The 13,025-nt window shown below is 38.9% G+C and overlaps 1 protein-coding gene across 1 annotated transcript in view; it reads left to right on the top strand.

The window, feature by feature from the left end:
• Positions 1-55: 55 nt before the first annotated feature.
• Positions 56-13,025, top strand: part of EFHC2 (EF-hand domain containing 2) — a 195,737-nt gene continuing 182,767 nt past the window's right edge. The window contains exon 1 of the mRNA XM_045383159.3: positions 56-182. Coding sequence (XP_045239094.1) covers positions 141-182 — 42 coding nt within the window. The 5' untranslated portion in view covers positions 56-140. The remainder of the gene's footprint in view (positions 183-13,025) is intronic.

Genomic DNA, 13,025 nt, shown 5'->3' with positions numbered 1-13,025 from the left:
ACCCCCCCCCGCCCCTCCTCCCTCAGTGACGCCGCTTCCAGTCTCCAGGCAACGTGGGGGCCAAACAACGCGGCCGGGAGGCGGCCGCTGCCTGCCGGGCCCTCTCTTCTGGGACTCTCGATTTTCGGACGCTGAGCGCCATGGCCCTGCCTCTGCTGCCGGGCAACAGCTTCAACCGCAACGTGAGTAGGAAGGGCGTCCGAGGTCACAGCTCCCGGCTGGAGTCTGGGGTCCAGGCAGGGTCGTGGCGTGGCCACTTCCGCGGACTCTCCTGGAGACCCGATGCTGCTGCCCTGGGTTGGTGGCAACTTGGACCAAACTTAATAGGCTCCTTCTCCCATCTCTCCAACTGCATCTGAATGTTTTTCCTAATTTAGAAACATATATATAGACCCCTTATAGGTGACAGGACCCTCAAAGGTAACGAATAATAGTGACGATAACCATTGCGGGTTTAATGTGTGCCAGGCGCTGTGCTTTAATCACCTTATGCAGCATCCAGTGTCCCAACAGCCCTTTGAATTAGGTAGTTTTTATTCCCAGTTACTATTGAGGAAACTGAGGCACAGAGCTACACAGTCTCAGTGGTGAAGCTGGGTTTCTTTCAAACAACCTTGTCTCCACAGCCCAGAAGCCTAATCATTATCCCCCGTATCCTGTGTGAAAAAAGATACCATTTCAATTATCAAATCTAAGAAATTTGGCACTTATCAAGAGGGGTAGGTGGCAGATAAGAGTGGCAGCCTGTAAAGTTTACTCCCAAACTTTATGGAGACAGGCACCCAAACTTGGAGGGATTTTTTTTTCCCTCTATTTATAATTGGGAGGTTGGGAGGGGTTCATTTCTTCTTCTTCTTCTTCTTTTTTTTTTTTTTTGAGACGGAGTCTCACTCTGGAGGCTGGAGTGCAGTGGCCGGATCTCGGCTCACTGCAACCTCCACCTCCCAGGTTCAAGCGATTCTCCTGCCTCAGCCTCCTGAGTAGCTGGGATTACAGGCGCCCGCCACCACACCCGGCTAATTTTTGTGTTTTTAGTAAAGATGGGGTTTTTACCATGTTAGCCAGGGTGGCCTCAAACTCCTGACCTCAAGTGATCTGCCCGCCTCGGCCTCCCAAAGTGCTGGGATTACAGGCTGAGCCACCGCGCCTGTCCTGGAGGGGTTCATTTCAAAAGAACATGAACGTACAGAACAAAGCAACACAACACAAAAAGCCCTGAGCATGAAAGAACTTTTGACAATAAATAGCACCTCATTTAAACGACAGAAGGAAAATGATTCAGGCTTTTGTTTATACTGGTTACTACTCTTCACTTGGGTCAGCCATCTGTGTCTGCAGGAAAAGCTAATTCCCAATTAGATGGGAGGGAATTAGATGGAGCCACTCAAAGCAATTGTGTAAACCTTTGATAACTTTAGAAAGCAGGCAGCAGATTGAAGTACTTGACTTTATAGTTTCCAAACAGTGTCTGTATCTAAGTTGTTGGCCCTAAAGTACCAGTTTTCTTTGTAGCTTCAGGTCATTGAATTCTGACCCCCACATGTCTGGTCAGTCCAACTTTGAACACTGATTTGTGCATTTCTTGGTTGATGGGTAGAGGCTGGCCTTCCAGCATAGCATTGTCCTTTGGTAAGTTTAAGCCAGCCACGCAAATAAGAAAGGTCCCTGAGAGACGGGACATGAAAACAGATTCCAGAAGTAAAGAAGCATGCTGTGTAAAAGTAATTTTAATAAAAAACGAAAGTAAAGCCTACAGCTTTTTGCCCAGCAACACTCTGATTACCAATGCCTGCCTCCTGCAGAAGTATCATAGCTCTCACGTGCAGTGATTAAGGATGGGAAGGAAAAACAGTGGATGGATGAGATATTTATAAATCTGCAAGGTTCTGAGTGTATTTTTGCTTTTTAAAAAACTTTTAAGATCATGAAGTACAACACATATACAGAAAGATGCACAATGGATGATCACAAAATGAACATCAAGAAATTAAATATGGGGGCTGGGCACGGTGCCTCACGCCTGTAATCCCAGCACTTTGGGAGGCAGAGGTGGGAGGATCCCTTGAGCCCAGGAGTTGGGGACCAGCCTGGGCAATATAGTAAGAACTCGTCTCTACAAAAAATTGAAAACATTAGCCAAGCATGGTGGCACATGCCTGTAGTCCCAGCTACTCAGGAGGCTGAGGTAGGAGAATCACTTGAGCCTGGGAGGTTGAGGCTGCAGTGAGCTATGATTGCATCACTGCACTCCAACCTGGGCAACAGAGCCAGACCCTGTCTCAAAAAAAATAAATAAATAAAATAAAATATTACCTGTTCTCCAAAAATACCACCCTTGACTGGGGCTGCTAGATTTAGCAAATAAAAATACACATCTTAAATATCGCATGGAACCTGTTTATGGGAAAGGATTATTGTTTACCAAATTTAACTGAGCATCTTGTATTTTATGTAACAACTCTACCTATGAACCTTTCTGTTCATTACGCCTTCCCTGCTCTCCAAATGTAACCACTGTTCTGGCTCCTATCACTATAATTAGGTTTTGCTTGCCTTTGAACCTTTTATCAATGGAAATGTTTGGTGTTTATTCTTTTGTGACTGGCTTTTTTAGCTCAACAGTATGTTCGTTAGATTTGTCCATGTGGCTGTCTGTAGAGGTAGTTTGTACATTTTTATTACTCTGTAGTATTGCATTGTATGATTTTCACATCATTTATATATACATTTTACTCTTGATAAATATTTGGCTTGTTTGGGGTTGTTAAGAATAGTTTTACTGTGACTATTTTTGTTCGTGTCTTTTGGTAGGATTGCTAGATCATGCAGTATTCATATGTTCAGCTTTAGTGGATGTTGTCAAAGTGATTATACTACTTAAATTCCCACCAACATTTTATGTTCCTGTTGCTCCACATTCTAACACTAGGTATTGTTAGTCTTTTAAATTTTAGATTTTTTGGTTGGTGGGTATAGCAACTCTTTGCAGTTACAATCTGTACTTCCTGATTCCTAATGAAATTGAGCATGTTTTACACATTTATTGGTCATTTGTATGACCATTTATTGGTCACTACTTTTTTTTTTTAGACAGATTGTTGCTCTGTTGCCCAGGCTGGAGTGCAATGGCACAATCTCGGCTCACTGCAACCTCCGCCTCCCAGTTTCAAGCGATTCTCCTGCCTCAGCCTCCCGAGTAGCTGGGATTACAGGCATGCGCCATCACGCCTGGCTAATTTTTTTTTTTTTTTTTTTTTTTTAAATTTTTTAGTAGAGACACAGTTTCACCACGTTGGCCAGGCTGGTCTTGAACTCCTGACCTCAGGCGATCTGCCTGCCTCAGCCTCCCAAAGTGCTGGGATTACAGGTGTGAGCCACGGTGACTGGCTTTATTTGTATGACCATTTATTGGTCATTACTTTTTTATGTAGCACCTACTTATCTCTTGTCTAATTTTTACTGGGTTGTTTGCCTATTTCTTAGTGATTTGTAGAACTTATATATATAAATTTTGGATATTTTCTTGTCTGTGGTTGGTCTTTTCCCTCTCTTAATGATGTTTTTGATGAATAATTTTTGGAAAAGATCACTCTCCGCGTCTCTGCAGAGCCACTTTGTCAAAAATCAAACATCCATCTACGTGTGGGTCTACTTCTAGACTCATGAGTATTTAAAACATTTATTTACTTTGTGCCTGAGAACAATGGGAGTGGGTGTGTGTGCGTGTGTGTATGTGCATGTGTAATAGAGAATGACAGTACCTTGGACTGTCTGTCATTCAACAAATCAGTATCTATTTATTTCTTGAGTATCCTAGTATGTGCCAAAATTAGGTGACTGCATTTAAAAAATTGTTACACTAGCCTTGGTACTAAATGTACTATGTGTTTCCCACAAATTAATATTTTGAAAACTTGTACTTAGTTAAAAGATTGGATGTTCTCTGGCATAGAATGGTCAGAAAGTCAGTAAAGCCATATCTCGCCTTTTAATCCCCCCCCCCCCACCCCTGCTTGCTGAATTAAATTACCGAGTGAAAAACCTTGGCCTCCTGTAGATAGCATAATTACTTGGCTGTTTGGATTTAAAATTATAACACAGCTAACTTTTATTGCTTTTCCATATAAATTGAAAAGGAACTTATGTGCCCCTTACTTAGCTGCCAGTGGTCAGTCATAAGCAATAGATTGATTTCTGTCCACGGCTAGATGATATGCAACCTATATTTCTCTCTCTGAAATACAAGAAGTATTGTGCCTTCTAAAATATGAACATTTGTACCTTTGATGACATTAGAATTATTTTGATATAAGTTGAAAACCTTAGGGAAATATCACAACTAAATTCCAGATACACCGTATCTTTTTTCCGACAATTTCCATGCTGAACTTGTATTGAGCAAGAGAATCTTGGGCATATTATTAAAATTGAAAATATTAAAATTAAAAGGGACATTTCCAGCCAAAGCCAAAAATCCTTTCTACAGTATTTTGGACAGATGATTGTGTGGCCCATCCTGATCCTGAGTGTCTCTAATGAATGATGAGGAGTTCACTCTTTCTGCTTTTTTTTTTTTTGAGACGGAGTCTCGCTCTGTTGCCCAGGCTGGAGCACAATGGTGCCATCTCGGCTCACTGCAACCTCTGCCTCCCAGGTTCAAGCGATTCTCCTGCCTCAGCCTCCTGAGTAGCTGGGATTACAGGCGTGTGCCACCATGCCTGGCTAATTTTTGTATTTTTAGTAGAGTTGGGGTTTTACCATGTTGATCAGGCTGGTCTCGAACTCCTGACCTCAGGTGATCCACCCTCCTCAGCCTCCCAAAGTGCTGGGATTACAGGCATGAACCACTGTGCCCGGCCGCTCTTTCTGCTTTTAATGAAGCTACCTTGACACCATCTTAGGAGGGTTTGCTGTAAATAGCCCACCATCTAATTTGTAGTGAAGCAAAGTCCTCCTTAAGAAGAAAGAAAACATATTTGAATTCACAGCAATTAAAAAAAAAATAATAAGAATGTAATGAATCATGACCAGCATTTGTTTTTTTTTTGGTTTTGTTTTGTTTTTTTTTTTGAAAAGGAAGAAAGAAAAAGAAGAGAGTGGGATAGAATAAAGAATTAGAGTGTATTATGCTTGACAAGAGTTAAGTGTTTCACGGACTTTTTTGTCTTTCCTGTGTGTGCTTGTGTATGTATGTGAACTGGCCTGCACTGAAATATGCCTGGTACTGTGGTTGTGCAATCAGTGTTTGAAAAACATTCTCATTTGAACCACCTCCATCTTTTTTTTTTTTTTTTTTTTTTTTTTTGCGATAGGGTCTTGCGCTTTCTCCCAGGCTGGGGTGCAGTGGCAAGATCACAGCTCACAGTTCACTGCATGCAGGCTCAACCTCCCGGGCTCAAGACATTTTCCCACCTCTGTTGCCACAGTAGCTGAGACTACAGGCATGCACCACCATACCCAGCTAATTTTTAAAATTATTATTGGTAGAGATGCGGTCTTACTCTATTGTCCAGACTGGGCAATTCTGATTTAAATTTAGATCTTCAGCTTCTTTCAAGGTCAGATCTCATCTCTCACCCTTCAAAGAGCCTTGTCAGCCTTTCTCAATATATTTTTAAAAATGTTTTGAGGTAAATTTCATGTAACATGAAATTAACCACTAACTATTTAAAATTATACAATTCAGTGGTACTTAGTACATGCACACTGTTGTGCAACAACTAACACCTCTAACTAGTTTCAAAACATTTTCATCACCTCAAATCTCAATCTTTTTACCCTGGAGGAGTCTTTGAAATGATTTTCAGGTCTTAGAGAACTCCTGCATAAAACCTGTATCTATAGTCCATGGTACATTAGCACAATCTGTGATAATAAATATATAATTACATAACAAGATGTTCAACATTATAGCTATTAGGGAAATAAAAATAAAAATCAAGATGAGATACCACTGTATACCTATTAAAATGGCTAAAATCCAAAACACAATACTAATTGCTCACATGGATTTGGAATAACAGGAATTCTCACTCATTACTGGCGGGAATGCGAAATGGTAATTTCTCATAAAGTTAAACACCTGCCATATGGCCAGTTCCAAATTTATGTGAAATAAATAAATTCCTGTAAATAAGTCTGGGTTAAACTTGAAATAAGCACACATCAATTTCATTTTCAACTGGAATGAGAATATTGTAGCTATAACAATCCAATAATTATCTTTTTAAAGTAAAAAATGGTAGTTTTCTGTGAATCTCTTGATTTCAGCCAACTTATTTACCTTCTCTTTCCCTTTCTCACAAAGGGTATCAACCTTAAAGCAAGTGGGAATGTAATAGAGGAAACTTCAGGTTGTTTTATGGGTAAAATTTCCTACTTGATTTATTTTTCCTTTTTACCTTACCCAGGTAGGCCTAAAAGTTCTCTATAGTTTCTATTCTAGAGGGTGCTATTGAGGAATGATATATGGTATATGGTATGGACAAGAGTGGTTTTCTCCCCTATTAAAAACTGAAAAGGACTTTTCACCAGCTTTTTTGAGGGGAAAAAAAACCACCCAAAACAGGTAGTTAAACTTAGCTTACATTTCTTTCCTTTTCATACATTCAAAAAACTTTTCAGTCAGCATAATGTAAACATGTTAAATAATTCAAGATTATTTCTGTTTATATCTAAGATGGAATTTACTTTTTCAAAAAGTAGGCTAAGATGATTTAATTTAAATAAAGGTTGTAAACTCATTGTAATTAATGCTGTTTTCAACATGAAAATGTATTGACAATGTTACATAATAAAGCTACTAAAACATATGACAAAGCATTATGAGTAAAAATATAACCTAAGATACAATTTTATACAAGACTTAAAAATTAAGTTCTTTTACTGACTGACATGATTGGGCTTAAATATAGGCAGTTACAAAACTATAATCTTGATTTCTTTATAGACCTGTATGTACATAAGAGTTATTTTTTAAAAGCTAAAAATAAATAATAAAATTTACCTCTCCACTCTGAAATCTATGTTTATATTTTGCCACATGAATAATTCCGGGTCAAACTTGAAATAAGCGCACATCAATTTCATTTTCAGCTGGAACGAGAAGATTTCTGGCCTTCTTTTCGATACCTGTTAAACAAGGAAAGCTTTGCTTGCATGTATAAGAAGTTGAAAATTATAGCAAAATGGTCATTGCTTTCCTGTGAATGGCAGGATACTTCCTTTTATGTAAATTTTGAACTGGCCATATGGTAGGTGTGTGTTTATCTTTATAAGAAATTACCATTTTGCATTCCCACCAGCAATGATTGAGAATTTCTGTTATTCCAAATCCTTGTAAGCAACTGGTATTGCCAATGTTTTGGATTTTAGCCATTTTAATAGGTGTATAGTGGTATCTCCTTTTTTTTGAGACTGAGTCTCACTTTGTCACCCATGCTAGAGTATAGTGGTGCGATCTTGGCTCACTGCAACCCTCTGCCTCCCAGGTTCAAGCGATTCTCCTGCCTCAGCCTCCTGAGTAGCTGGGATTACAGGCATGTGCCACCACGCCCGGCTAATTTTTGTATTTTTGGTAGAGACAGGGTTTCACCATTTGGCCAGGCTGGTCTTGAACTCCTGACCTCAGGTGATCCATCTGCCTTGGCCTCCCAAAGTGCTGGGATTACAGGCCTGAGCCATCGCACCTGGCCTGATATCTCCTCTTGATTTTAATTTTTATTTCCCTAATGGCTATGATGTTGAACATCTTTTTATGTGCCTATTTCCCATCTGTATATCCCCTTTGGTGAAATGTCTGTTCGTGTCTTCTACTCATTTTTAATTGGGGTGTTTCCTTACTGATGAGTTTTGAAAGTCATTTTTAATATATTCTGGATACAAGTTAGATGCAAGTCTATTATTGAATATATAGTCTGTAAGTATTTTGTTCCAGTCTATGGCTTGAATTTTCATTCTCTTAAAGCAAGGTTAAAAATTTAAGGATAAAATATAACATGAGTTCAAAAACTATTGTTTCCAATGCAAATTACGGATTATAGGGTTTTTATTTAACTCCTTTGATTTTATATATTTACATGTAATCTTGCTCCATAAGTACATTAGCTGAATTACTTATCCTAACATAAATAAAAATATACAATCACATAATAATTTTTAATTAATAATACCATTATTAACAATTTGAGTTTTGAAAATAGTTTAAGATTTCTTTATAGCTATTTCTGTTGTGAGGGTATATCCCACCAGGAATGTATTGTCAAATTACTGGATTTTAGTTTCATTTAAATCATTGCTGTTAGTATGGTTAAGTTACCAGTTCAGTATCCAGTTAGGTTCATTTGTTTCATTGTGCTTTTGATTCTGAACTTTAAAAAAAGCATTTGTGTGGCCTCAAAGTCAAATTTGCAAACTAAGTTACTTTCAGAGAGCTCTAGCTTTTATTTGTCTCTTCAATCTTATTCTGTCCCTCTCTCCCTAATAACTTTAAAAAAAAACAAAAACCTTTATTTAGTTTGGGGTTATCCTCTTTCTCTTCTTCCTTCTTTCTTTTTTTTTTTTTAGTTTTTAAAACAGCAAATTGTTAAATATATTCACATGTTCCCCTTTTATTCAATACATGGTAGCATAATCTACACAGTCTCTTGAACCTTGTTTTTTTCATTTTAACAGTGTATCTTGGCGATCACTTGGTAGTGGTATAGGTATATAGGGCTCTTCCTCATTTCTTTTTACAGTTACATAGTACTCCATTGTGTAGACTTACAAGTTTATTCAACCCATCCCCTTTTGGTGTACAGTTACATTATTTCCAGTTGTTTGTTATTATCCAATAATGTTGCAATAAATCGCCAAACTGTGCTTCAAAAGACACTATCAAAAAAGTGAAAAAGCAGCCGACAGTGTGGGAGGAAATATTTATAAAGCATATTATCTGATAAGGTACTAGATTCAGAATATGTAAAGAACTCTCAAAACTCAATAATAAAAAGACAAATAGGCAAGGTGTGGTGGCTCACCCCTGTAATCCCAGCACTTTGGGAGGCTGAAGTGGGTGGATCACCTGAGGTCAGGAGTTCGACACCAGCCTGACCAATGTGGAGAAACCCTGTCTCTACTAAAAATACAAAATTAGCTGGGCGTGGTGGTGCATGCCTGTAATCCCAGCTACTCAGGAGGCTGGGGCAGGAGAATCACTTGAACCTGGGAGGCGGAGGTTGCAGTGAGCCGAGATTGCGCTACTGTACTCTAGCCTGGGCAACAAGAGTGCAACTTCATCTAAAAAAAAGAATAATAATAATCCAGTTTTGGTGGTATGGGATTGCTGGGCAGACAAAACAATTGATGTCTACTATGCCGGATCACAGGATGGTTTTGATATAATGAATTATGTAACTTTGTTCCCAGTACCTATTAAAATATCCTTGAAATTACATTATTTCAGATTGGGCCGCTTATTGAAGCTGCCATCCATACTTTGGAAATCACATATTCTATTACTATTCCTAAATGTTCATTTGAAGTTCAGAAATTAGAGTCTCTTTGCCTATTAGGATTCAAACACCTAATTTTGGTCACTGTGCATTCTGTACTGAACTTCATAGCTCTGTCACCTAGGGTACATTTGACTATAAGTGACAGAATACCTGACTAACAGTGATTTAAGCCAAACTTAATTTTCTCATATCATAAGAAGTTTAGAGGTGTAGCATTTTCAGATTTAGGCAGTGACTGATGAATGTCATAAAGAACTCAGGCTCTTTTTATCTCTGCATTCTGCCATCTTCAGAATACTGGCTTTTCTTTCTTAGGCTTGTGACCTCATAGTTGCAAAATAGTTGCCTCAGTTCCAGTCATCACAACTACATGTAACCATGTTCAAGACAAGCAGGAAGGAGAGGGAGGGGAAACAGCTCTTCTTATATGAGAAAATAAAATGTTTTCCAGGAGCCCCCCAATAGATTCCCTCCTTCCATCTTATTTGTTAAAGTTGATGCACATGGCCATCCTTTGCTACAAGGAGTGCTGGGAAATTATCTTGATTTTTTTTCACTATGTACTTTTGGAGATGGGAAAGGGAAAAGAGGGTTCACTAGTGGCTGTTAATAATGGCCAACAAACTTTGTATGCCACACCAGCCACAGACAATACCTGTGAGTCTGGTATTGTCAGACTTAGTAGTATCCCTTTCATTACAATTTCTTTGTGTTTTTAAATTATACAAGTAACACATGAGTATATCATCATTGCAAAGGATTCCAATAATACTGTTCTTTCTAAACTGTCTTCTTTTCCATAATGGAAAATAAGCCTAATACTCCGGTTAATCCAGCATGTTCACTCTCTGTCCTTTGGGTATACTTTGGACTTTTCCACTCAATTATTAGTTTGTTTGTCCCCTTGCCTGATAGCAGCATCCTCATGCCTCTTCCTCTTCCCATCTAGATCCTGACCTTCCCTCAAAACTTGGCTCTAATCCCCCCTCCTCATTAAAGCCTTCCCCAATCTTCTCAGCAGGAACCATCTGTCTACATAATCTTGCATGCTCATATTGCCCATTTACCGCCTTATTTCCTGTGTTGTGTTTTGTGTTCTTTATGTGTGATCATGGCAGTCCTCAGCTGACTAAGAAACTGTGATTGGTGGCTCTTTGGGTCATGTTCTCAGTGCCTTCCTTATACAAACCGGGTCCTTAATAGGTGATTGTCCATTGCTGCCTCTACCTGCAGCAACCATGGTTAAAACATAGACGGGAATAAACACGGCTCGGGGGAATCCTCTCTGGAATTAGTTTCCTGCTTATGTCTTCCGCTGCTGCTGTAGAACAAAATAGTTCTTATTTTAGCAATAGTGAATATAAAGGACAAAGAGTCATTTGTTTTTGTGGCTTAAATAGGAGATAAGCCTCTCAGGATACATGGTTTATACACAGCAGCCAGGGCAATATGAAGATGTCCCTATCTAAATTGTGACTCAAAGCCTCTCTGTGGCCTCTTGTGCCATGCGGAGGGATATTTTTCTCTCTCTTATTGGCATCCAGTTTGGGTTTTCCTGGAAGCAGCAGGTTTGTCTGTGCATATTCATCAGTCAGGACTCCTAAGGAGACCATTCTCCCCACAGTAGGATTCCAGCTATGCTAATGGTACAGATGTAAAGGGATTTCTTAGGCCATTTCCTGGGGGAGTTTATTCTGTTTTTACAGTTGCAGAAAGGGCAGAGCCAACTTCTTCCAGAGGGGGATTCCCTAAAGCAAAGGGCATTTTTATTTCCCCATTACCCAGGCCCCTGGGTGCTCAAATTCTACCTGGCAACTCCAGTGTGGCAAAGTGACCAGCTTGACCAGCTGAAGGCTAAACAAATTATTTGCTTTCCTAATGGTATGTTTGACATCCCAAAGGAGGGAATGGTCAAAACCGCTAGATCTTTTTCGGGGTGTGAGGTCGGGGGGAGTTTAGGTCAATTGCATGGTTTAACTGTAATTTAGATTACCTTTTCTTCTTCATATGAATTTGGTAATTGAAACATACTGTTCTGTCAGATTCAAGCAGAGATGTTTGTTCAATCAGTTACAGGACTATTTCCATATCATTTCGGTTAGAGTTTAGTCATTTGTTGCTCAACTATGTTCAGACCTAAACTTTATAAAAGGCATGTGAGTAGAGCCTCTCCTAGTGACCAAGGAAAGTGGACCTTCTCTTTTCTTTTTTTTAAATTGAAAATTTTAAAAAATTTTAAATCCTTTTTTTATTGAGATAATTGTAAATTAACATGTAGATTCACTTAAGAAAGAATACAAAGAGGTCCTGTTTACCCCTCACCCCATTTACCCCAATGGTAACATTTTTATTTTCTTTTCTTTTTGTTTTTAGGATAGGGTCTTGCTCTGTCACCCAGTCTGGAGTGCAGTGGCATGATCATAGTTCACTACACCCTCGACCTCCCTGGATTAATCGATCCTCCCACCTCAGCCCCTTGAGTAGCTGGGACCGCAGGTGCACACTACCACACCTGGCTAATTTTTTAAAATTATTTTTTCTAGAGTTGGAGGGTCTTGCTATGTTGCCCAGGCTGGTCTCAAACTCTTGGACTCAAGCAATTTGTCTGCCTCGGCCCCCCGAAGTGTTGAGATTACAGGTGTGAGCCACTGTGTCCAGCTCATTTTTCAAAGCTATGGTATAATATCACAATCAGTATCTTGACATTGATATACTCCACTGATCTTATTCAGATTTCCTCAGCTTTACTTGTATTCATTGGTATGTTTGTATGTGTGTCTTTAGTCTATACATTTCATCACATGTGTAAGTTTTTGTGGCTACTACCACAATAAAGGTATAAAACAGTCTTATCACCATGGGGATTCCTCACGTTATCCTTTTATAACCACACCTCACTCCCTTCCACCAACTTCCCCAACCCTACCATTCCTAACCCCTGGCAACAATGAATCTGTTTTCCATTTCTAAAATTTTGCTATTTCAAAATGTTACATAAATGGAGTCATAAAGTATGTACCTTTTGGAATTGTTTTTTTCCACTTGGTATGAGTCCCTGGGGATTTATCCAGTTGTTGTGTGTATCAACTGTTCGTTCATTTTTACTACTGAGTAGTAGTTCATGTATGTATCACAATTTCTTTACATTTGCCTTTAGAAGGACATTGGGGCTATTTCTAGTTTTTAGCTATTATGAATAAAGCTGCTGTGAAGATGTATGTACAGGCTTTTGTGTGAGCATACATTTTCATTTCTCTAGGATAAGAGCTCAAGAGTGCAATTGCGTGTTATTTGATGCTTACATGTTTAATTTTACAAAAAGACTATCAAACTATTTTTGAGAGCAAATTACCATTTTACATTCCCAACAATATGAGTAATCTAGTTTCTTTGCACCCTGGTCAGCATTTAGTGTTGTCACTATTTTTATTTTAGCTGTCTGATAGGTGTGTAGTGATATCTCATGGTGGGTTTAGTTGGCATTTCTCTGATGGTTAATGAATTGAATATCTTTTCATGTGCTTATTT

The sequence above is a fragment of the Macaca fascicularis genome, chromosome X (assembly GCF_037993035.2).
Source record: "Macaca fascicularis isolate 582-1 chromosome X, T2T-MFA8v1.1".
NCBI classification, from domain to species: domain Eukaryota; kingdom Metazoa; phylum Chordata; class Mammalia; order Primates; family Cercopithecidae; genus Macaca; species Macaca fascicularis.
This window is presented reverse-complemented; position numbering and strand designations above follow the sequence as displayed.